The sequence below is a fragment of the Cetorhinus maximus genome, chromosome 9, assembly GCF_964194155.1.
Source record: "Cetorhinus maximus chromosome 9, sCetMax3.hap1.1, whole genome shotgun sequence".
NCBI classification, from domain to species: domain Eukaryota; kingdom Metazoa; phylum Chordata; class Chondrichthyes; order Lamniformes; family Cetorhinidae; genus Cetorhinus; species Cetorhinus maximus.
In genome coordinates this window covers 129984215-130008454 of record NC_135887.1, presented here as the reverse complement: position 1 = coordinate 130008454, position 24240 = coordinate 129984215, and the positions used below count along the sequence as shown (strand labels likewise).

General features: G+C 44.5%; 1 protein-coding gene across 2 annotated transcripts in view; it reads right to left on the bottom strand.

The window, feature by feature from the left end:
• The window catches only part of luzp2 (leucine zipper protein 2), a 358151-nt gene that overhangs the window by 5799 nt on the left and 328112 nt on the right, over positions 1-24240 (bottom strand). For both annotated transcript variants that reach the window (XM_078549536.1, XM_078549537.1), the window contains 2 exons: positions 23883-23993; positions 2887-2965 (listed from right to left, as the gene is read on the bottom strand). In XM_078549536.1, coding sequence (XP_078405662.1) covers positions 2915-2965; positions 23883-23993 — 162 coding nt within the window. In that variant the 3' untranslated portion in view covers positions 2887-2914. The remainder of the gene's footprint in view (positions 1-2886; positions 2966-23882; positions 23994-24240) is intronic.

The following is a 24240-nucleotide window of genomic DNA, read 5'->3' as shown; positions in this document are numbered from 1 at the left end:
TTTGGCACAGTTGACTTTAACCATATCTGACATGGCTGACTTGCAAACAAACGTTTAGGAGGGAATTTTCAGCTTTCCCACCAGGCAGAAATAAGGTGATAGCACAAAGCAAATGGTAAGTAATGACCTCACAGCCCTGTTCCCGCTGTCATTGCGGCCTTGGGCAATGTTTCCCTGGGCCTGCCACTGGGTGGTCAGTGCAGACCCCTGAATCAGGCGATAGGCTCAGTTTAATTGCTAATCCGTGCCCTATCACGGAAATGAGGAGAATTTTCTTTTCTCTCTCAGAGTGTCATGAGCCTTCGCAACTCTCTTTCCCAGAGAGTGGTTGAGGCAGGGTCATTGAATATTTTTAAAGTCGAGTTGGACAGATTCTTGATTGATAAGGCAGTCAAAGGGTCTGGGGTGGGGGGGAGGGGAGTAGATAGGAAAATGGAGTTGAAGCAACAATCAGATCAGCCATGGTCTTATTGAATGGCAGAGAAGGCTCGAGGGGCCGAATGGCCTAGTCCTGCTCCTAATTCGTATGTTGGCACATCACACTTGTAGGACAATAGTGAGCATTTGTGTACCAGAGGTGGGCGCTCACCACATTCTGACCAGCTGCAGCGGGCAGATCCAGCCAAGTGCCAAAGTTGCCATTTTTGCAGGGCAGGAAGGAGTGAGAGCTCTTCATAAACCCAACCTGGGCTATTGGTGCTTTGGTTTCCCTTCCATAGATTAGCAATCCCCCCCACTCCTTCCACCTGGGATATGTCAATGCTTGGCTCAGGGGCTGACAGGGTCACCTGTTTTGATGGAGTACCAGAGGCAACGGGCCGCTCGGAGTGCTTTCTTCTTGATGCAGTCTGGTGGCCCAATGTAAATGTGATCCAGTTTTCCTGGTGGGCCGACCAGTCTACTAGGCTGCCCAGATTTTATCCTTGGTGGAGCTGGGGGCGGTTGAGGATGGGGCAGGGGTTGGTGTGGAGAAGATAAAATCCCCTTCCCATCCCATGAAATTGTCATTCTTTTTGAGTCACTCCATGGTTTCACCCATCTCTATCTCTGTAATCTCCTCCAGCCCTACAACCCTCCGAGATATTTACACTCATCTAATTCTGGCCTCTTGTGCATACCCATTTTAAACTCTCCACCATTGGTTGCTGCACCTTTAGTTGCCAAGGTCCCAAGCTCTAGAATTTCTTCCTTGAACCTCTTTTACCTTTCATAACTCACTTTACCTTTAAGACACCCCTTAAAACCTACTTCATTAACCAAGCTTTTGATTCTCTGCCTTAATATACCTTATGTGTGTCGGTGTCTGATTTTGCTTTATAGTGCCCCTGTGAAGCAGTTTGGGAAGCTTTATTATATTAAAGGTGCTATATAAATACACTATAACTGCTGATGCCAATCGGCCTGGTGCCAGGAAGAGTTGGTCATCCATCGGCAGACATGTGGTCTCTCCCACGACTGAAGCCATATAAATGTAAGTTGTTGTTGTTGTTGTTGCTGTGGTTGTATTATCTGAAGCTTATTTCTGAATGATTGATTTATTAGTGACAGCCACCTAACGTGTTAGTTCGCCTGGTAAACTGGACAGTTAATTTTAGCCCTCAGTGACAGGTAAAATCAGAAGGGGTGCAAAATGTACAATCCAACCAGCAGTTTCCTGCTGAGCTTGTTGGGGTAAAATTACCCCCATTGTCTGATATCAAGAGGGGGCTCTCCTGTATCGCCGCAAAGCTGTGTGTCGTGTTAGTTACTATGCATACTTGCATATTGTTAACTGAACACCAGGGGATTCCCTGATGTGTGAGCGCATTGCTGCAGTTACCCTCCCCTTGTCATGTTTTGTTTTTCCTGGATGGGTATATTCTAGAGCCTGAAGCAGGAACAGCTAGTTATGATCCACCAGTGTCTGTGTTTATTCAGCCCTAACATCATTGTTAGTTGGTGGGTTTTTTGGCGACGTTTTAGTATTTCTAGGATTTTGAGATGCAAACCCACTGAGACTTTAGCCTTTTAAGCAGAGATCACAATCAGCATTGAACATTTGTGGGATTATTGCTACAAGCTAAAATGATTAGATTTGACACATTCTGTCAGACTATTGTATTTCTGTGACCTTGAACATTGATCTTTTCCTCTTACTTTTGGCAAAGTTGAATAATTAAAGAAAATAAAACTTTTGGATTGCTTGATGAACACTTTGCCAAAGCCTTGACAAAATGATGTCAGTGATGCCTGACAGTTTGAGGGTGGTTCCTGATTTAAAGCTGTGTTGCATAATTTGTTTTTATATGCTACGCAGCCAGTCGGAGATTTTGGCAATAAGAGCACGTCTCACAAAATTGATTCCTGACTGTACATATTCCCTGCCTCTTGAGGGGTCATCAAACAAAGCTCCAGAATATTTGCCTGCCCACATGCCTATTGATCCTGGGTCTACTGCATCACGTCGTGCAGAAAGTGTGTTACTGTTACTTGCAACTGTGCCTGTCTTTCAGATCACAGCATTGCTTGACCCTGCTCCACAATCCACTAACAGGAACATCACAGCATGTTGAGGCTACAGAACATTCTCAGAGAAAAAGCAGCAATCACCAGGTCCCATGTGGGCCAGCATCATTACTCAACTGGACACAAAACAGGAGCTGATCATGAAAGGTCATGACCTTTGTTGCTTAGTAAGACATACGCTAAAAATTAAATCCCCAAATGATAGAGCGCTGAAATTTTAGTTAAACATATACGAGCCAGATCTTAAACGGACAGATCTTTTTCATTCCCAGTGTCATTTACCATCTCTTCACTAAGCTTGAGCAGTCAGCCAAGTGGGTAAGCTATCTCTCAATGTCAGTCTAATTTTTCTAGACACTTGTTTCCAGCAACAAATTATACCTGCAGAGATGAACTTGCTTCGGTGTTCCTACTTAGGGGGAGGATTATGGTCTTGGCTTGTAGAACAATTCTTCCCAGCCTGCAGATAAAAATAATGAATAATATGTCCAGAAAAACATTGTACAAACAACAATACTGCTTTTTTTTGCATCTATTATATATGGCATGAAAGATAACACGAGTACCTGTGAGATGTGCATCAGAGGAGAAACATATCGACCTATTATAAGAACATAAGAAATAGGAGACCATTGCTCAGCTTTCTCCGCCATTCAATAAGGTCATAGCTGATCTTGTACCTCAATTCCACATTGATGTCAAATTAGAATTAAACCACTCTGCTCTTAAATGCCAGCTTCTCTTTTACTTTGTAGTCAACATCCAATTTATTCAGTTTACATTTTCAAATAAAATACAACTCGGCACCCTCAAAATCATCAGCTGACCACCACTCGTTGGTGCATTAAGTGCGGAACCTCCGACTGTTAGGGCTGCAACCGTCTTGGCATTTTTGAGGAAGGTTGTAGGTGTCCTTTTCAAATTAATATCAAGTCCTTGCCGATTGCGTTTCTGTATTGTGGCCTGGCTGAAGTGATTTATTTCATACCCATGACTCCAGCAAGTTAAGGTAGAACCTAAACAAGCCATGCCAACCTTCCTCACCCTGAACGCCACCACCCGACTGTATCATCTACCGTCTTCCATTTTACCTTTCTGATTTGGGCACAGGTCAATCATTCCCTCTCGCTCTAATCTTTCAAGGCACCATCCTCGTAAATCCTTTTTGCACTTCCTCCAATGCTTCTACGGAGACCAGAATTGTGCACAACACTCTAAACGAGACCTGGCTAAGGGCCCTGTACGAGTTTAGCGTAAATTCATTACTTTTGAATTCTGTGCCCAAAAAATAAATCCCAATATTCCGTAAGCATTTTAATTGCTTTCCTAACATGCAATGCTGCTGTTAATTGTTTGTTTACATGCCATCGTGGTCGACTGCCACTTGATGCAAGGATGACTTCTACTTGGGGGGTCACGAGTTGTTTGCGTTGACTCTTCATGGGACCAAACAGGCTATTCTCGGCCCGCAGATCTTTGAGCACAATGTCCCACGGGGGAGTGGGATCCGGAGTACAAGATTTGCTTCCTTTTCTTTCCTTCTCTGCTGCCACTCTGCCTCATCATTAATACATAAAAAACACAGCCAGCATCTGAGAAAATGGGATTGAAGATCAAAATAATCCAGGGCTACATGTTTAAGTTTTCTTAATTTCTAAGATGTTGGCGATGTTTATATTTTTTTCTACAAAAATAAATGACCTCACATTTATCCATGCCTGGTAATCATAGTTTCGGGAAATGTTGGACTGTAGCTTTAAGAATAATCCTGTCCTGTGTTGTAAGATCACATGATCTGTGTAAACCAATGGGTTGGCAGCGTGGGAACCTCCACAGAGGAGAGTTCTTCTTTAGTTATGGAGTTTGATGCACACATGTAGTTGCTGCTGCTGCCTTGTAAATAAAGCCAAATGTTTCCACTAAGAAAAGTTGTCTGAAGATCAACTCTATAACACCATGTTAATTTGTCACTTAACTGCCCAGTCTGCAAGTTTACCAATGGCTTCTTGTATTAATTTGCATTTTTGGTGGTGTGTCAGGCCATGCAGGGGGAGGTGGGGTACGGGGATTGGGCCTTGGGCGGTGGGGGGGGGAGGGGGTGCTGTTGGGCTTGGTGGGATGAGGGATCGAGCTTTTGGGGGGTCGGGGATTGGGCCTCAGAGGGCGGGGGTCAGGCCTCGGAGGGAACTGCCGGGCAATGAGGGAGCAGCGATCAGGCCCCAGAGGATGGGTGGGCAATCAGGCCCGGGGAAGGTAGGGGATTGGACCCCAGGAGGAAGGGGGTGGGAGATCAGGCCTCGGGGGGGGTAGGGGGTCAGGCCTTGGGGGTTGGGGGAAATCGGGCCTCAGGGTGGGTGGGGATCGAGCCTCGGGGGAGGGGGGGAGGTGTGATTTCGGGGTGCAGTGCTGATCAGGCCTCGGGGAATCAGATGGGGAATATGACCCCGGGGCTGGAGGTTGGGGTGGGCGATCAGGCCTCGGGGGGATGTCAGGTCTTGCGTGCAGTGTCGGGGCTGGTAGGACCTTGGGAGGGTGGGGGGATTGTTGGGCCTCGGGGGGTGGTGAGCCAGGCTTCGGGGGTTGGAGGGTCGGGCCTCAGTGGGGGTTGGGGCCTCAGATTGGAGGGGTGGGCAGGTTGGGGGGGTATTGATAGAACGTCACACATAGACGATGTGGGGGAAAGGATGGGTCCAGCTGCTCCAAGCTTTTCTATCAGGACCTTCAAGTACTGGTGGAAGAGGTCCAGAGGAGGAGATTAGTCCTGCACTCAGCTGGCCAACATAATCTACCTGCAACTATGGCCTGGATTCAAATTGCAGCTGTGGTGAGCTCTGCAGGAGGCCATCAACACTCAGTGCCAGAAAAGGCTCACTGACCTGCTGCATTCTAGCAAGATGACTAGCTTGGCCTGGCCTCACAGAGGTCCAAGGCAAGGGTCCTATCTGCATGCTGCAGCGAAGGTACAAGGCAGATAACACACACCTCTGCTTCAGCATTGATGCCTGTATGTGTATGCAAGTCATGTAGTGCACACAGAACACATGTGAATGAGCACTGATACACAGACATAGTGAAAAGCAATGTCCCTCCATGCATCAGCAGCTGTGGTGGCCCCTCAGAATCGAGGGTGACTCCGTCAGGCTTGGTAAGACACCAGATGACTGAGGAACCCAATTCTGGATCTACATGTTCTTCCGCAGTGGGAGCACGTTGTTGCGCAGGGGAGTGGAAATCGCAGCCCCGGTTTGGCTTCCTTTTCCTTTCTCTAGCGCCGCTGTTCCACCTTGCTGTCGAGCCGCTGAGCCTCCAAGTAGCTTGTGCCATGATGGACCAGGTGGTGCCATGCCAAGCGATCGGCAGCATTCTCCTCCCGGTCAGGGGTGTTCCATGCCCTGTATATATCAGGCTAACATTAATTCATGTCATTGTTGCAGGCCAAACGTGTGGAGAACGCCAAGGAGATAGCCTGTACTGGGGGGGTGGGTCACTCTTCCTGAGACACATACGTTCTGCTGAACAAATGGCCATGGAGATTGCCAAGGTGCCTGAATAGCTGTCTGTTGGTGATGGTGAATCGCCAGTAGCAGGTAATAAGTTGGTGTTGAAATAATCTTGGCACATGGTGGCAATGGGGGAGGTCGTGCTGTCACTTGGATGAGCACAAGGGTGTTAGCATAGGTACAAGGATGAGGTTGTATCATATGGGCAGCACGAGCACAGTTAAACACAATGGTGCGCATCAGAGCATGCCTTTATTAAGAGAAGGGATGTGTCTAATAACTCCTTTTGTGTTTCACATAGGACCCAGCTCTGCTCCCTCAGCCCTCAGGCCAGATCCCCCCACAGTCATCAAAAGGATGAAGAGATGTCTGAGGAGGCAGCGTTCACATCATACTAGCCCACACTCCACCAACCCAGGTACCAGCACATTGGAGGGATGTAGCATGTGTGTAAAGTCAGTGGCACAGGGTGAAACTCACACCACCACAAGGAATGAAGGAGGTGTCAGAGTCAGAGACATCTGTGCACAGACCCTCTTGAAGCGGGGAAGAAAGTCACGGTGACGCTGCAGTGGGCAGGAATGTGGAGCCTCGGGAGTCACCTTTGGGAGCAGTGTTTAGATAATCAGCAGTAGATGCCTGGACATCTGGCGGAGGTCCGAGGCCGCTGGAGCTCTTGGGCTGTAAGTGGAGGAGTCTATCACCATCATAAGCTCCACATTGTCCCTGGGGCTCACCCACATGAGCTCTGACCATGAGAAATTGGCCAATTTCATGGGGAGACACACACAGCAACACACAGAGCGGATGCCAGAACAGCATCTCGGCAAGGAAATGGTGCAAACCTCCCTCAGTAGCCTGGGTCAGTCCGCTCAGAGTATGAGCGCTGACATCCACACAATACATGAGGGGCTGCATACACTTAAAAGGATAGTCACACTGTTGGCGCAGTGGATACTGGAATGGGCGACTGCTACAGACCAGCTACCAGCCCCATCAACCCCACTTGTAGGCCAACCCAGGGCTGTGCAGGTCACTGAGGAGGGTGAAGGTACCAAGAACTCCTCAGTCCCCTTATCTTCTTAAAATTCCCAGCCCCTTCGCCAGATTCCCTCGCCTGCTCCACATGTGCCAGTGACCATGGCTGCCCATTGTAGAGATGCAGAGGCTGCAGCCTAAAGGAGATCTCCAACGGGTGCCTGCACAATGAGGCAGGCCACCACACTCCTCATTGCCAATTAGACAGAGAGAGGAACAGCCTGCCTCCACCTCGTCTGAGGCAACATGGGGGAGGCAATTTGTACGAGTGCGCATGAGAGCACGGCGTCATCTTGCTGAGGGCACTAATCAGTTCAGCATGGTTACACTTTTCACATTGTAAAGATCACAGTTGAGCCCTGCTTGAATATATTTATTTCCAATTGTACACGACTCGGTGTGTGTTTGTACACTAGAGATCTCAAAAAGAATAGTAAAATTATCAAGGTGGTTCTTACCAGTGATAATGAGGACAGCCTGCTGGGGTCCATCTCAATGTGCCCTCAGCAGGAACAAAGTTGTCACCCGATTTGTGATGCTTTGGAGGGTTTCTTCCTTCTCTGCTGCATCACATAAGAATCCAGAGATCAAAAGCTCAGGCACTGAGATGCTCCTGGTATCTTTCATTGTCCATCCAAGCTTGACTTTAAGGGAGGCTCAGTGTTCAGGCTCCATGAACAGAAGCTGGGCAGCAGGTGCAACTCAAAAACGAGTGATGGGTCCAAGCATTGATCACACAGCAGCGTTACACATTGACCTAAGTGTATGCATCACAGTTAGGTAGGCCATGTATCGTCCAGGGAATATTGGCCGTCTGCTGTGCCCACTACTTTGGCTGCATTTGCATTCCAGGTGTTGCAGGATGTGCTTTGTGTGGTAAGCAGAGGCCTATGGAAGTCAGGAATTTTGCGGGTGGCGCTTACGTCATAAACAGGCCCATTGGCCGAAATGGATGATTCACGAGTTCTTTCAAAGAGCTATTGTTGGACTGTTATGGGCTCCTCATGTGTGGGATGCCGTATCTGAATGTATGTGACAACATATAATCCTATCAGTATGTGTGGGTTTGAAGTCTGATGTCGTGTCACTCTCAGCATTATGAGCATGGTTTGATTATGGACAAGTTGGCAGCACGGGTTCCTCATTGACAGTCACTGGTGTTCATGTAGGGGGTCAGGTTGTGAATAATTTATTACCATGTGTGGTTGCAATATGATGAGTCCCATGGTTATGATGGTGAGGGTTTCAGCCACATGAATGTGACTGAGTCCCACTCACTGATGTTGATTCTCTCCCTTGCGGGGGATGGACAGTCCCCTGAGTAGCTGTGGAGTCAATGTACAGGGTATTTTAGGTGGAGGCATGTTTCCTGGGCCTGGCTGATGACATTTGGGAAATGGGGGGACCTAATGAGAATCTATTTTGCAGTAGAACCCATCCAGCGGTGATCCCGTCCTGCACAGTCAGACCTGGATACATGACCACGCCTCCCAGCTGTTCTGCCATTGGTGGCCTCATCCTCACCACTTCTGAATCTCTGGAATGGACAGGGCTTCCTCCTCTTCCTCATCTTCCTCCTCCTCAGAGGTTGGAGCTCTGCCCATGGCTTCATTTTCATCAATTTGTAGGCCCCTCTGCTGCACAATGTTGTGCAGCACGCAGCACAGCAATACTATTCCTGATACCCTTGCTGAGGAATATTGCAGAGCTCCACTTGAGCAATCGAGGCATCTGCAGCAAATCTCTGAAATGCCAGTTGCCTGCTCAATGGTACTTCTGGTGATGACATAACTGCTGTTGTAGTTGCACTCAGCCACCATTTGTGGGTCATTAGCCAAGTTCTCAATGGGTATCCCTTGTCCCCTAGAAGCCATCCATGGATCTGTGTTGGTGGCCTAAATAACTGAGGGAGTTGGGAACTCCTGAGTATGAAAGAGTTTGTGGCAACTGCCAGGGAACCTGAAGAAACGTGGAGGAAGACCTTGTTGTGGTCATAACTCACCTGTACATTGACTGAGTGGAAGGACTTCCAGTTGACAGAGGTGTCCGCATGTTGAGTTGGGGCTTTTTGGAGATTTAATGGCAACATGGGGGCAATCAATGGCACCATGTACCTGAGGAAAGCCTGCTGATTGGGAATAGGCCATGCCTCTCTGCATCTAAGAAACCAAATGTATAGGGAGATTAATGTGACTCCCCCTACATGAGCAAACTGGGCATTGGTTACAGCCTTAATGTAGCTGTGTGCTGCTGACTGGGGTATACCAGACAGGTCTCCTGATGATCCCCAGGAAGATCCTGAGGCATAAAAGTTGAGAGCGGTTACCTTCACCGTGGACCATGTGACATATGTCTGTCACCACCTCACAGCTTAGCCTCAGTCGCCTGCAGCACTGGTTCTCCGTCATATTGAGGTAGAATGTTCTAGGTTTGTACGCCCTTCCCACAGGGTAGTATCTGGCTACCCATGAAGTAGCCTCTTCCTCCTGACCTTCTGCCCTCCCCATGGCTTCTAGCTGCTCCTGGTAACTGGCTTCTAAATGCGAGGCTGCCATGGCCATCTTCCACCTTCCTTTGCACAAAGCGCTGTGTGCCTTCCTCCAGCACAAAGTTCCTCCCTGGCACCTGGGTGCACAAGCCAGTAGAGGCAAAAACAGCTGCCCTGCGAGACCAGAAGCCCCACCCTCCTACCCTCCTGGGTTTGGGGAAAAGAGTTGGAATTGATTTTGTACCACTTCTGGGGCAGTGAACAAAAGTTTTATTGAATAAAAAGTTATTCAGTGAATAAAAAAGCTAATTCCACAGGGGTACCTTACCTCTCCAAAGGAGTATCCTGGCTACCTAAACAAATTCACCAAGTTCAGACCTGGTCTTACCGGGTCTACCCTGCTCACATCTGACCAGCTGCCTCTGTGAATCACGGATGTGTGAAGTATGCCCCAACACCTTTCCCATCTCCATGAAAATCAAAATTGTCCTGTTCAGGGACAGACTTATGATTTTTCAGCCACTTTCGCCATTTTCCCCATGACAGAGAGACTCCCTGCAAATCCAGACCCTGTTTTAGGAATATAACTTTTAGGTTGGGGAATAAAGTGTTAAATGTGAAATAAGTGGAAAAAAACAAACTGGGTTTGAGAAATTGGTGAACACATCTAAGATCATTACCATTCAAAAGATAGTCCATGTTTAAATAGAACGGTCAGAGTTGGAAGTGTGAAAATAACAAACGAATGGGCTTTTTTCCACTGAATTTCTTGGTAGAGACAATTTTGCAGCAGCAAGATTTCATGTTCCTGCCCAAGTCAGTGGAGTTTAGAATAGCTCGCTGCATTTTACAGCCCCAGCCCCACCTCAACAGGGCCATAACATTCCAACCAAGATGTCTACATCATCCTAGGGGGTGCCAGGTCAAAGAAAGGTTTAAAAGTGGAGGGTATGTAAGGAGAGATCCTAAATATCCATATACTTTTCCGATCAAGGGCCTGGCTTAAAATTGAAGATAATTAATTTATATTTCTCTTGGGGACATCCCAAGTATGCCACATTTCTCTGGAGATAGGCTATACAGGGAGGTAGCCTTTTATTTCGGTTTACCTGTGTGTTTTCTCACAGGCACTGGCAATTTTACTCCTGGAGATGGAACGGCTGGGAAACAGGCAGAGAGAGGGATTTTCAGGATTTTGACTCAGCGACAGTGAAGAAACAGCGATGTGGTTCCAAGTCAGGATGGTGAGGGACTCAGAGGCAAACTTGCAGGTGGTGGTATTCCCATGCATCTGCTGCCCTTTTCTTTCCATGTGGTAGAGTTCATGGGTTTGGAAGGGGCTTTCAAAAATGTTTAGTTTTGACACATCCTTGCTTGGAAACATAGAAACATAGAATTAGGAGCAAGAGTAGGCCAATCGGCCCTTCGAGCCTGCTCCGCCATTCATTATGATCATGGCTGATCATCCAACTCAATAGCCTGCTCCTGCTTTCTCCCCATATCCTTTGATCCCTTTCGCCCCAAGAGCTATATCTAACTCCTTCTTGAAAACATACAATGTTTTGGCCTCAACTACTTTCTGTGGTAGTGAATTCCACAGGCTCACCACTCTCTGGGTGAAGAAATTTCTCCTCATTTCAGTCCTAAATGGTTTACCCCGTATCCTCAGACTGTAACCCCTGGTTCTGGACTCCCTCACCATCGGGAACATCCTTCCTGCATCTACCCTGTCTAGTCCTATTAGAATTTTATAGGTTTCTATGAGATCCCCCCTCATTCTTCTGAACTCCAGCGAATATAATCCTAACCGACTCAATCTCTCCTCATATGTCAGTCCCGCCATCCCAGGAATCAGTCTGGTAAACCTTTGCTGCACTCCCTCTATAGCAAGAACATCCTTCCTCAGATAAGGAGACCAAAACTGCACACAATATTCCAGCTGCAGTCTCACCAAGGCCCTGTACAATTGCAGCAAGACATCCCTGTTCCTGTACTCGAATCCTCTCACTTTGAAGGCCAACATATAATTTGCTCTCTTTACCGCCTGCTGCACCTGCATGCTTACCTTCAGTGACTGGTGTACGAGGGCACCCAGGTCTCGTTGCATATTCCCCTCTTTCAATTTATAGCCATTCAGATAATAATCTACCTTCCTGTTTTTGCTACCAAAGTGGATGACCTCACATTTATCCACATTATACTGCATCTGCCAAGCATTTGCCCACTCACTCAGCTTGTTCAAATCACACTGAAGCATCTCTGCATCCTCCTCACAGCTCACCCTCCCACCCAGCTTTGTGTCATCTGCAAATTTGGAGATATTACATTTAGTTCCCTCGCCTAAATCATTGCTATATATTGTGAATAGCTGAGATCCCAGCACCGATCCCTATGGTACCCCGCTAGTAATTGCCTGCCATTCGGAAAAAGACCTGTTTATTCCTACTCTTTGTTTTCTGTCTGTCAACCAGTTATCAATCCATCTCAATACACTACTCCCAATCCCATGCGCTTTAATTTTACACGCTAATCTCTTATGCGGGACTTTGTCGAAAGCCTTCTGAAAGTCCAAATAAACCACATCCACTGGCTCCCACTCATCAACTCTACTCGTTACATCCTCGAAAAATTCCAGTAGATTTGTCAAGCATGATTTCCCTTTCAGAAATCCATGCTGACTCTGTCCAAATCTGCCACTGTTTACCAAGTGCTCAGCTATTAAATCTTTTATGATGGACTCTAGAATTTTCCCCACTACCGACGTCAGGCTGACTGGTCTATAATTCCCTGTTTTCTCTTTACCTCCCTTTTTAAGTAGTGATGTTACATTAGCTACCTTCCAATCTGTAGGAACTGTTCCAGAGTCTGTAGAACTTCAGAAGATGACCACCAATGCATCCATTATTTCTAGAGCCACTTCCTTAAGTACTCTGGGATGTAGATTATCAGGCCCTGGGGATTTACCTGCCTTCAATCCCATCAATTTTCCCAACACCATTTCCCTACTAATATTGATTTCTTTCAGTTACTCCCTCTCACTAAACCACGTGTTCCCCGACATTTCTGGTGTGTTATTTGTGGCCTCCTTTATGAAGACAGAACCAAAGTATGTATTTAGTTGGTCAACCATTTCTTTGTTCCCCATTATAAATTCCCCTGTTTCTGACTGTAAAGGACCTACATTTGTCTTCACCAATCTTTTTCTCTTCGCACACCTACAGAAACATTTTCAGTCAGTTTTTATGTTCTCCACAAGCTTACTCTCGTACTCTATTTTCCCCTTCTTAATCGATCCCTTGGTCCTCCTTTGCTGAATTCTAAACTGCTCCCAATCCTCAGGTCTGTTGTTTTCTCTGGCCAATTTGTATGCCTCTTCCTTGGATCTAATACTATCTCTAATTTCCCTTGTAAGTCATAGTTTGGCCACCTTTCCTGTTTTACTTTTGCGCCAGACAGGAATAAACAATTGTTGCAGTTCACCCATGCACTCTTTGAATGTTTGCCATTGCCTATCCACCGTCATCCCTTTAAGTAACGTTTCCCAATCCATCATAGCCAACTCATGCGTCATCCTATTGTAGTTTCCTTTATTAAGGTTCAGGACCCTAGTCCCAGAATCAACCTTGTTACTCTCCATCTTGAAGAAGAATTCTATCATATTATGGTCGCTCATCCCCAAGGGGCCTCGCACAACTAGATTGCCAATTATTCCTTTCTCATTACACAATACCCAGTCTAGGAGGGCCTATTCTCTAGTTGGTTCCTCAACCATTCCATATACACTCCAGGAATTCCTCCCCTACGGTATTGTTGCTAATTCGATTTGTCCAATCTATGCAGATTAAAGTCACCCATAATTACAGATGTTCTTTTATTGCATGCGTCTCTAATTTCCTGTTTAATGCCATTTAATCCTGAAGTCGTTTAATTAATAGCTGGATTAAGAGATTATTTTCTTGAATTGATGAGTTAAACTGGCTTTTGTTTTAACTAAATTGATTTTTTTTCTCTAATAGCACTACTGTATCTTGTATGTTGATTACTGACCAGGCTGATTAGTAGCTAGGATGCAGATAATTCTGACAGTGATCCATACATATACTATAATATATCCAGGAGACCATTATCTACTTTAAAGGCATTGATTATGGCTCAGTGGTAGAATCTTTGCCTCTGAGCCACTGGGTGCTGGGTTCAGGCACTATAGGTGAGCACATAAATTAAGCTGATGTTACATTGTAATACCGAGGAAGTGCTGCAGTGCTGGGGGTGCCGATTTTCAAGCACAATGTTAAATTGCGATCCTGTCTGCCTTCTCACGTGAAGGTGGACATGAAATATTTCATGGCACTATCTGAAGAGCAGCGGAGGAGCTTCCTTGGTGTCCTCAGTCAACATTTGTCTCTCAATCAACCCTGCCAATAGCTGATCATTTAACTAAAACTGCTTGTGGGACCTTGTTGGGCACAAAATTGGCTGCACCTGTTTTCTGACAACAGTGGCTACAATCTAAAAGTAATCATTGGCTGTGAATTGCTTTGAAACAAAGTGATAATGTGAATGGTAGTATAACTGCATATTGGAATACTGACAGGAATTGAAGTAAGTGTTTAAGGTATAATAGGGTAGATATCCAGGGAACTCAGCCATCAAACTGGAGCTGCGAATCAGGCATTGGTATAACCTTGATGGCAAGTTGAAAATCTGCCACAATAAAACTGCTTAGGATTTTGAACCTGAGACAAATTTTATAATTTTGGCTGGGTACTGTAGCTACAGCTGTCCGTTGATCAAATTTGTATTTGTGTTGACATCCTTGAAAGTTAGTTCATGAAACTGTTTTTTTAATGAAAAATAAGCTTATTGAAGAGAAAAAGAGGTCTAGCAGTTGAGTAACTCCCAATCTGAAAGGCCCAATTTTAATCTAAAATTTGGGTGAAAGTGTCCTCTGGTCATACTGAGTGGCCGACACTGTGACTGTAGCCCAAGGGATTGACTCTGAACACAAGATTCAATAATAGAATTCTTTTCTTATTTTGCCCAAACTAGTGACCATAGAAAATCTTTTCAAAATGCTGACAGTATCACTACACACAGTGACCTGATAAGACTGCGCCCTCCCAAGAGTGTAAGAAACTAGGGTCTTTAATAAACAGATATTTTCTTCTAAAAAGGCAACTATTTTTAAACAGTCTGTGAAAACAGGCAAAGTCACTTAATTCAGACTGCCATGTTGACATTCCTAAGTTGTTAAGATGGCGTCTTCTGTACCCCCTTATCTATTGCGAATGTTTAGAAAGGACCAGGAGATGACCCTCAGCATGATATAAACTAAAAAGCTGACCTCGAGCAGGATGACACACAAGGGGGTTGTAACCACCCTGTTGTTCTGAGTGCCTGTCCTGTACCCATTGGCCAAAATGGTGAGGGTGGGTGATTGGCACTGGGTGAGCTTCCGGCCCCAAAATGAAGGATAAATGCTGTCATGAGTCGTATACTTGGGTGATACTGGTGAGTCTGATGAGGTGCTGCTGAGGTCGTGGTGAAGTTGCAGTGCTCGTTGGTCGCTGATAATAAACTATCTTAAAATAGTTGACTGCCTGTTTTAGGTATCTGTGGCCCCTGAACTCCAGGAAATCTTACAAGGGTGATGGTCAGATTTATCGGGGCAATGGTGCCATAGCGGTAATGTCACTGGACTAATAATCCAGGCACCCAGTCTCTGGGGACACAGGCTCAAATCACACCAAGGTAGCTGGTAGAATTTAAATTCAAATTTGGAATTATAAAGCTAGTGGAGAGCATGACAACTATCATCCATTGTTGTAAAAACACATTTGGTTCAGTAATGTCCTTTAGGGAAGGAAATCTGCTATCCTTACCTGGTCTGGTCTATATGCGACTCTAGACCCACAGCAACGTGGTTGATTCTCAATTTCCCTCAGTTCAAGGACAGTCAGAGATGGGCAGTGATGCCCACATCCCAGGAAAGAAAAAAAGACTCCACTGTGCTCACTAGCTGAGCTTTGGCAATCTGTGCTTAGAGTGCTAAATATAGTTCTGCATGCTAAGGTGAAATGGGCCAAAATCAGGGTCTTACTACAATGTCCCTTTTACCTAATTTTTCACCTCTCCTCTGCCTGTTTTGTAGGTTAGCAGAGGCAAAAACCTTGAAGTCGTTTAATTAATAGCTGGATTAAGAGATTATTTTCTTGAATTGAAGAGTTAAACTGGCTTTTGTTTTAACTATATTGATTTTCTTTCTCTAATAGCACCACTGTATCCTGTATGTTGATTACTGACCAGGCCGCTTAGTAGCTAGGATGCAGATAATTCTGACAGTGATCCATACATATCCTATAGTATATCCAGGAGACAATAATCTGCTTTAAAGGCATTGATTATGGCTCAGTGGTAGAATCTTTGCCTCTGAGCCGCTGGGTGCTGGATTCAGGTGCTACAGTTGAGCACATAAACTAAGCTGACATTACATTGTAATACCGAGGAAGTGCTGCAGTGCTGGGGGTGCCGATTTTCAAGCACAATGTTAAATTATGATCCTGTCAGCCTTCTCACGTGAAGGTGGACATGAAATATGTCATGGCACTATCTGAAGAGCAGCGCAGGAGCTTCCTTGGTGTCCTCAGTCAACATTTGTCTCTCAATCAACCCTGCCAATAGCTGATCATTTAAGTAAAAGCTGCTTTGCTGTGCACAAAATTGGCTGCCCCTGTTTTCTGGCAACAGTGACTACAATCTAAAAGTAATCATTGGCTGTGAATTGCTTTGAAGCAAAATGATGATGTGAATGGTAGTGTAACTGCAAATTTTTATAGTCTGACTTTTTACATACTCATTGCTTTTGAAATCAGACTTAAATTATTTATCGAATTTTTCAACTGACTCATTCTAGTTCAGAACAGAGGGTTAAAAGTTCAGTATGATATATAAAAACAATGATTAGTTCATTATAAATTGACCCCTATTACTCAGCAAGACACTCGGGTCATCCTCTTCACTTAAAATAACATACAGAACTTGATGAGCTGATCTTAACTATTAAGCCAGTGTTCAATCAAATTTCAGGAAATGCATATCCTTTTAACATTCCCTTGCAAATGGTACTCTGCTCAGGATGTGTTAATTTATATTAAACCAGCCACTGGAAACAAAACAGAAAAGATAACAGCATCATCATTGCCTCATTCAAAGTGCAATTATAAAATAGCAATTCTTAGTTGTGTTAATCCTGCTGACAGTGTAAAGAAAGTATAAAATGTTTAGGAAAAGCAGATCTACATGCAGTCAATAGTGGCAAGACATCACAGAAAAGGAATGATTTTAAAAATATACTTATCTGAACATGGAGACAGGAGGTGCAGGTGTGCTCCTCCCAGATTCATTGTGACCCTGCACTCCATTGCAAGTACATGGTCCCTCTCATTCCCAATTACCCCGCTTCCCAATCATCCACTCTCCCTATCTTCCTCCTTCCTGATTGCCCTCCTTCCATGTTAATCATTCTCCCTCCTGATCACGCTGCTTCCCGATTCCTCTCCTTCCTGATTGCCTTCTTTCCCGATCACCCTCCCTCCCGATCGCCCTCCCTCCCGATTCCCCTCCTTCCTGATTGCCCTCTTTCCTGTTTGTCCTCCTTCCCAATCAAGCCTTTACTGGCATTGCCGCACTGGCAATGATATGCTGCTGGCAATGTAATGGACCAACATTGCAAGCCTCTTAATGGGGCAACTGCCTCAGGAGAATCTGCAGCTACCCAGCTCCAATATCTCATCCACTGGTGCTCCTGAACTGGGTATTTGGATTGCTGGCACATATCTGTTGTCTTTGTAAAGGGAGCTAGTCATAAGTGTTCACAACTCCTTTTCGTGGCTTACTCAATGCAGAAAGTTGGACTTTTCTAGTGATTTTACAAATTCTACAAATGTAGAATGTGGGAATATATCTCAAAACCACATGATATTCAATGAAAGGAAAGTTCTATAAGTATTTCCCCATTCCTTTAATTCAAGCAGTATTATTTGATATAGTAGGATGGGGATTTTCACTTGCCTGCTTCATGCAACATGCCCTGAGATTTTCCGAAATGCACTGGTGAGTGGCTAAGACTTGGAAAATCGACCTTACTGAGTTGAAATTTCCATTATACAAGCTGTTGCATACGAGAGCTTCTAAAACATCCTTCTATGACATTGCTAGTTAATCTTACAACCTATATTATTCACATGGGCTCTGTTTCATGATCTAACACTTTAATTTCACTGATACATTGATTTTCTCCAAAATGCAATACTTTATTATGGAAATGTATTCATGGCATTATTCGGAGTTTTGAAGGAAATGGAAATTTCTAATATGTGCAGCTTTTTTCACTTGGCCGGCTGGAAATAAGCTACAATTGTAACTCTACCAACCCAAGGAAGAGTGGGTTCTCCTTTGATAGGTAGATAGTTCCAGTATGCATTCTGTTATGATGCATCTGCTCCAACTAAAGCAAACAAAGGGTGATACTTTAATGACAAGCTGGTACTTTGGATGGATCTTAATGAAAGCTGAGTAACAACACCAACTTATGTAAGTACACCGCGTCCTTCAGGCTGATGAGATGTCTTAGAGCACCTCACAAGGTGGGGAAGAAATTGGATAGCCAAGAAAAAGGAAGAGCAGGCAGAATATGGCATTAGGAGATAGTGACAAAAGAGCGGATGAAGATAAGACATTTTGAAAGGCAGGAAGGGATGAGAAAAGGCAGAGGAAATTTAAAAGGGACTCCCAGGACAAAGGGTCACTGAAACAGTGGTTTTGAATGGTATAGCAAGGAGAATAGCAAATGAACTGCAGACCAGTGTCAGAGGACCAAAGGGTATGAGTGGGTATGTAGGGCTGAAAGACGTCACTGAAGTAGTATAGACTGAGACCTTGAGCAGAGAAGGACATGAGCAATAGTATTCTGAATGAATTGCAGATCTATTGAGGCTGTAAGCAGAGAGTTTAAGGGAGCATAAGAAAAATTAGGTTTAAAGCTGGTCACCACATTACAGGAAGAACATAATTGGTCTGGAGAGAGTGCAGGGGAGATTTACAAGAATCTTGCCAGGGCTTGAAAATTGCAGCTATGAGGGGAGATTGGTTAGGCTAGGGTTGTTTTGCTTGGAACAGGGGGTCCTAATTGAGGTATACAAAATTATGAGGGGCCTAAATAGGGTAGACAGGAAAGGCTTGTTTCCCCTAGTTGAGGGGTCAATTACCAGGGAGCACAGATTTCAGGTGATTGGTAGAAGGATTAGAGGGGACATGAGGAAAAGCTTTTTCACCTAGAGGGTGGTGGGCATCTGGAATTCACGGCCTAAGTTGGTGGTTGAGGCTGAAATGCTCAACTCGTTTAAAAGGTAATTGGATCTGCATCTGAAGTGCTGTAATCTGCAAGGCTACAGACCAGGCGCAGGAAAATAGGATAAAAACAAGCGGCTAGTTTCTTTTTTCTCCTTTCTGGCCGGCGCAGACACGATGGGCTGAATGGCCTCTTTTTGCGCCATAACTTTTCTATGGTTCCATGGTGTGGTTAGCGTCTTGGCAGCAATGAGGAGAGGCAAGGGCAGTAACTTGATGGTGATGAAAAGCAAAATGAAAGTGTGGAACAAAATGCAACTCGGGCCCAGGTTTAAGCTCACAGCATTGGGCATTTTTTAGGGAAGTAACGGAATAATATGGTTATAGCCTTCATAGCTAATTTACAGAATCACAGCTTTAAGTTCATTACGCATGCCTAAAGAATTAAATGCTAGCGCTGAGAGCAGAATAAACACACAAAAATAAATTGGAAGAGCCATCAGCTCTCTGCTAAAAGAACAAAATTAATGTTTTTTTATGGTCTGGATGACTGAGTATCTAATGTGATAATTACACTTTTAAATGTTGAAAATTACATAGAAATGTTACTGGCACCGTGAACCTTTCTGGAAATAAAAGACAATTTGATGTAACTTGAAACCACTTGTAGTTATTGCCAAATATAAAACTGAGAAGCTTTTATGCGCATATCAGTATTTTCCACGAAGCATCCGTGCATGTAGTGCAGCCTTTATCATATTCTAGCACTTAATAAATGCTTGCAGAATGGAATGGAGTTGTTTTACTACCTTCTACATTTGTAAATATTCTGCTATGGTTCAGTACATAGGCTGAATCAGCTTCTTATTGTTCAATCCCTTTTATTACTTATGCCTAAAATTAAGTATGAAGGGGCATCAAGAGGGGTGGAGCTATTGTGAAAGTGCAGCCTGACTGGATGTGAGCAGCCTCGTTAAAGGTCAGTCATCTTTTACTTAAGAAAAGGTTAATGTACGAATGATCTGATCCTATCTGTTCCTTGCTTGATGCCTCTTTCGATACAGCACAATAATACGAAGAAAGCAATACAATGCGTTTCTGGAGACAGAACACTTGCTCACAAACTGGCTTTTATTTTCCACAATCATGACTTAACAGCAATTGTGCCTGGACACAGCTGTTCTGATCTTGGCGCTCATGCTCTGAATCTGCCTTGCAGTGTAAAGAGGTCAAATTTGGAACACAAGCAGCTGCACTATACAAGGAACAATACTATTAATTATGATTGATTCAGTGGACCGTCTGTTGTCTCATATTAGCACTTCATTGTTAAATAGTCCAAATCTCTTTTTTTATTCGTTCATGGAATGTCCGCGTCTCTGGCTAGGCCAGCATTTATTGCCCATCCCCTTATTGCCCTTGAGATGGTGGTGGTGAGCTGCCTTCTTGAACCGCTGCAAGTCCCCGTGGTGTAGATACATCTACAGTGCTGTTAGGGAGGGAGTTCCAGGATTTTGACCCAGTGACAGTGGAAGAATTATATTTCCAAGTCAGGATGGTGAGTAGCTTGGAGTGGAACTTGCAGCTGGTAGTGTTCCCATGTGCCTGCTGCCCTTGTCCTTTTAGATGTTGGCGGACGTGGTTTTGGAAGGTGCTGCCTGAGGAGCCTTGGTGAGTTTCTGCAGTGCATCTTATAGATGGTACACACTGCTGCCACTGTGCGTCGGTGATGGAGGGAGTGAATGTTTGTGGAAGGGGTGCCAGTCAAGTGGGCTGCTTTGTCCTGGATGGTGTCAAGCTTCTTGAATGTTGTTGGAGCTGCACTCACCCAGGCAAGTGAATGGTAAACCCTAATTTCTTACAGATTTGGCATTGCACCCATTCTCGACTCTACTTGTGAGCTACCGCTTTGTCACATGGCACTGTCAAGCATAAATGAACCCAATCACCTTATTTTCCTTCACTTTATGTTAATTACACATGAAGGGACATGAACCATGAAAAAGATGCCTACAAGGGAGATTTCAACCACTGATTATATTATTTAAGGACGATTATATTATGCTCATTGCTTTGAGGCAAAAGACATGTCTTTTACAAATAAGAAACTGATCACACAATGGGAACAAAATGGACAGCATGTCATTTTCAAAACAAAAACAAAAATACCTGGAAAAACTCAGCAGGTCTGACAGCATCTGTGGAGAGGAACATTTTCAATGTCATTTTCAATGTCTGCTGCATTCGTTGCTCCCAATGCGGTTTCCTCTACATTGGGGAGGCCAAACGCAGACTGGCTGACCGCTTTGCAGAACACCTTTGGTCTGTCCGCAAGCATGACCCAGACCTCCCTGTCTCTTGCCATTTCAACACTCCACCCTGCTCTCATGCCCACATGTCCGTCCTTGGCCTGCTGCATTGTTCCAATGAAGCTCAACGCAAACTGGAGGAACAGCACCTCATCTTCCGACTAGGCACTTTATAGCCTTCCAGACTGAATATTGAGTTCAACAACTTTAGATCATCAACTCTCTCCTCCATCCCCACCCACTTTCCGCTCCCCCTTTTTTCCAATAATTTATATAGATTTTTCTTTTCCCACCTATTTCCATTATTTTTAAATGTATTTCCATCCATTGTTTTATCTCTACTTTTTAACCTATTTCAATCCCTTCCCCCAACCCACCCCCAATAGGGCTATCTGTACCTTGCTCGTCCTGCTTTCTATCCTTAATGTCACCTATTAGCACATTTCTTAGCTAATGTCATCACCTTCAACACCTCTTTGTCCTTTTGTCTATGACATCTTTTGGAAATCTCCACCTATCACTGGCCCTCTATCCAGCTCTACCTGTCCCACCCCCTACCACCCCCCCCACCCCCTCCTCCAACCCTCCCTCCTTAAACCAGCTTATATTTCACCTCTCTTCTATTTTTCCTTAGTTCTGTTGAAGAGTCATATGGACTCGAAACGTTAACTGTGTTCCTCTCCATAGATGGTGTCAGACCTGCTGAGTTTTTCCAGGTATTTTTATTTTTGTTTTTGATATGTAATTTTCATATTTGCTCTGGTGGTTCTTGAATTTGTGCAATTGAGTTTTCAGTCTGAATGTCCTCCACTGTTCAGATGATTCGCTTTGACCAGTCAGATGGAAGTGATCACAACTCTCACAAAATGGGCAAAGTAATCAGATCCCTTACAAAATTGAGGCAGTCATTAGAACTTTGTGTGGCATGAACGTCACTTGCCACTTGTCAGCCCAAGGCTGGATATTATCCAGATCTTGCTGAATTTGGACATGGACTGCTTCAATATCTGAGGAGTCGTGAATGCTGCTGAGCAAACATCCCACTCCTGACCTTATGATGGAAGGAAGGTCATTGATGAAGCAGCTGAAGATGGTTGGGCCTAGGACACTACCCTGAGGAACTCCTGCAGTGATGTCCTGGAACTGAGATGACTGACCTCCAACAGCCATAGCCATCTTCCTCTATGCCAGTTATGACTCCAACCAGCAGACAGCCTTCCCTCTTATTCTCATTGACTCCACTTTTGCTATGAATGCTTGATACCACATTCGCTCAAGTGCTGCCTCAATGTCAAGGGCAGTCACCCTCACCTCACCTCTTTCAGCTCTTTTGTCCATGCTTGAGCCAAGGTTGCAATGTGGTCAGAAGCTGAGTGACCCTAGCATAACCCAAGCTGCGCACCGGTGGGCAAGTTATTGCTGAGCAAGTATTACTTGATCGCAGTGTTGATGACCCCTTCCATCACTTTACTGATGATCGAGAGTAGACTCATGGGGTGGTAATTGGCGGGTTTGGATTTGTCCTGCTTTTTGTGTACAGGACGTACCTGGGCAATTTTTCAAATTGCTGGGTAGATGCCAATGTTTTAGCTGCACTGGAACAGCTTGGCCAAGTTCTGGAACACAAGTCTTCAGCACTATTGTCAGGATGTTGTCAGGGCCCATAGCCTCTGCAGTATCCAGTGCCTTCAGCTGTTTCTTGATATCACGTGGAGTGAATCGAATTGGCTGAAGCCAGGCATCTGTGATGCTGGCGACCTCCGGAGAAGGCTGAGATGGATCATCCACTCGGCACTTCTGGCTGAAGATTGTAGCAAGTGCTTCAGCCTTATCTTTTGTACTGATGTGCTGGGCTCCCCCATCATTGAAGATGGGGATATTTGTGGAGCTTCCTCCAGTGAGTGGTTTAATTGTCCACCACCATTCACAACTGGATGTGGCAGGACTGCAGAGCTCAGATCGTGTCATGGAACAGACAAATTTGGGGTTATTGTTTGTGCTTTTTAAAAAAAAAATGTCTTTCTTCTTTGCTTCTTATATATGCATAAATATATGATATATACAAAGTGCTTTCCCCTTTCAATAAAGTTATCTTACCTTCTTTTTTACTTCTTTATTTTTATATTATCAATTATAATTGTCCTATCATTATTATTATAATTATTATTCAATATCCAATAAAATTGTTGTTTTAACACATTACCTGGAATTGTTACGTGCTGTTACATCCAGCGTAAGGCTCCAAACATGTGAGACTCCACAAGGGTCTCTCATGCCCTTACAAGGTAAATGTCTAATAATAATCATAGATCTTTACTTAGGTCAAATTTGAAAGCAACATTTCTTTTGAGTGCAATTGGGAGTTTGAGTTTGAAGGTTATGCAAAGGTCATAACCTTTAATTTTGGTACAGATTCAGGAAAATGCTGCATCTACAATGTTCGCTTTCTCCTTCCAATGCTGATATATGATTACCTGACACAAACTAATCCCCAATCTATGACTCTTCCTGTACAGGGTGTGCACTTGAATAGGCCACACTATGCTGAGGTGCAAACAAATACAATCACATTGCTATTCCCTTATTTTCCTCCTCGTTGAATGATTAAAGAATCAGAATCCATAAAAATAGTGATCTGTTAAATTACGTTGCCAATTTCAAATTGACATTTAACCCTAGTTGTGTTGCTCTTACATTGTGAGAGCTGCAATCCATTAAATCTCGATCATTGGTCCTTGTGGCCTCATTAAGGAACTCCCCTTTCCTTGGCGAGCTGATATTTTCAGTCTGGGAGATATCCGGGAGCTGAAAGAGATAGTGTGAAGGAAAAAAAAAATTCAGTGATGTGGTCATATTGTTTTTCAATAACACAAACCTGCCTGAATGCTTGTGGGGAAGGAGTAAATTAGAACAAGCTCTACAGAGGACAGGGTGTAATTTTATTTATTATTCTTAGGCATTGGCACATTTTTCACTTTGTCAACAAATATAATTAGCTGTTTTACTGCTAAGATATCAGCAAGAAAAACCTTGCTTTGCACCAGCAAAATAA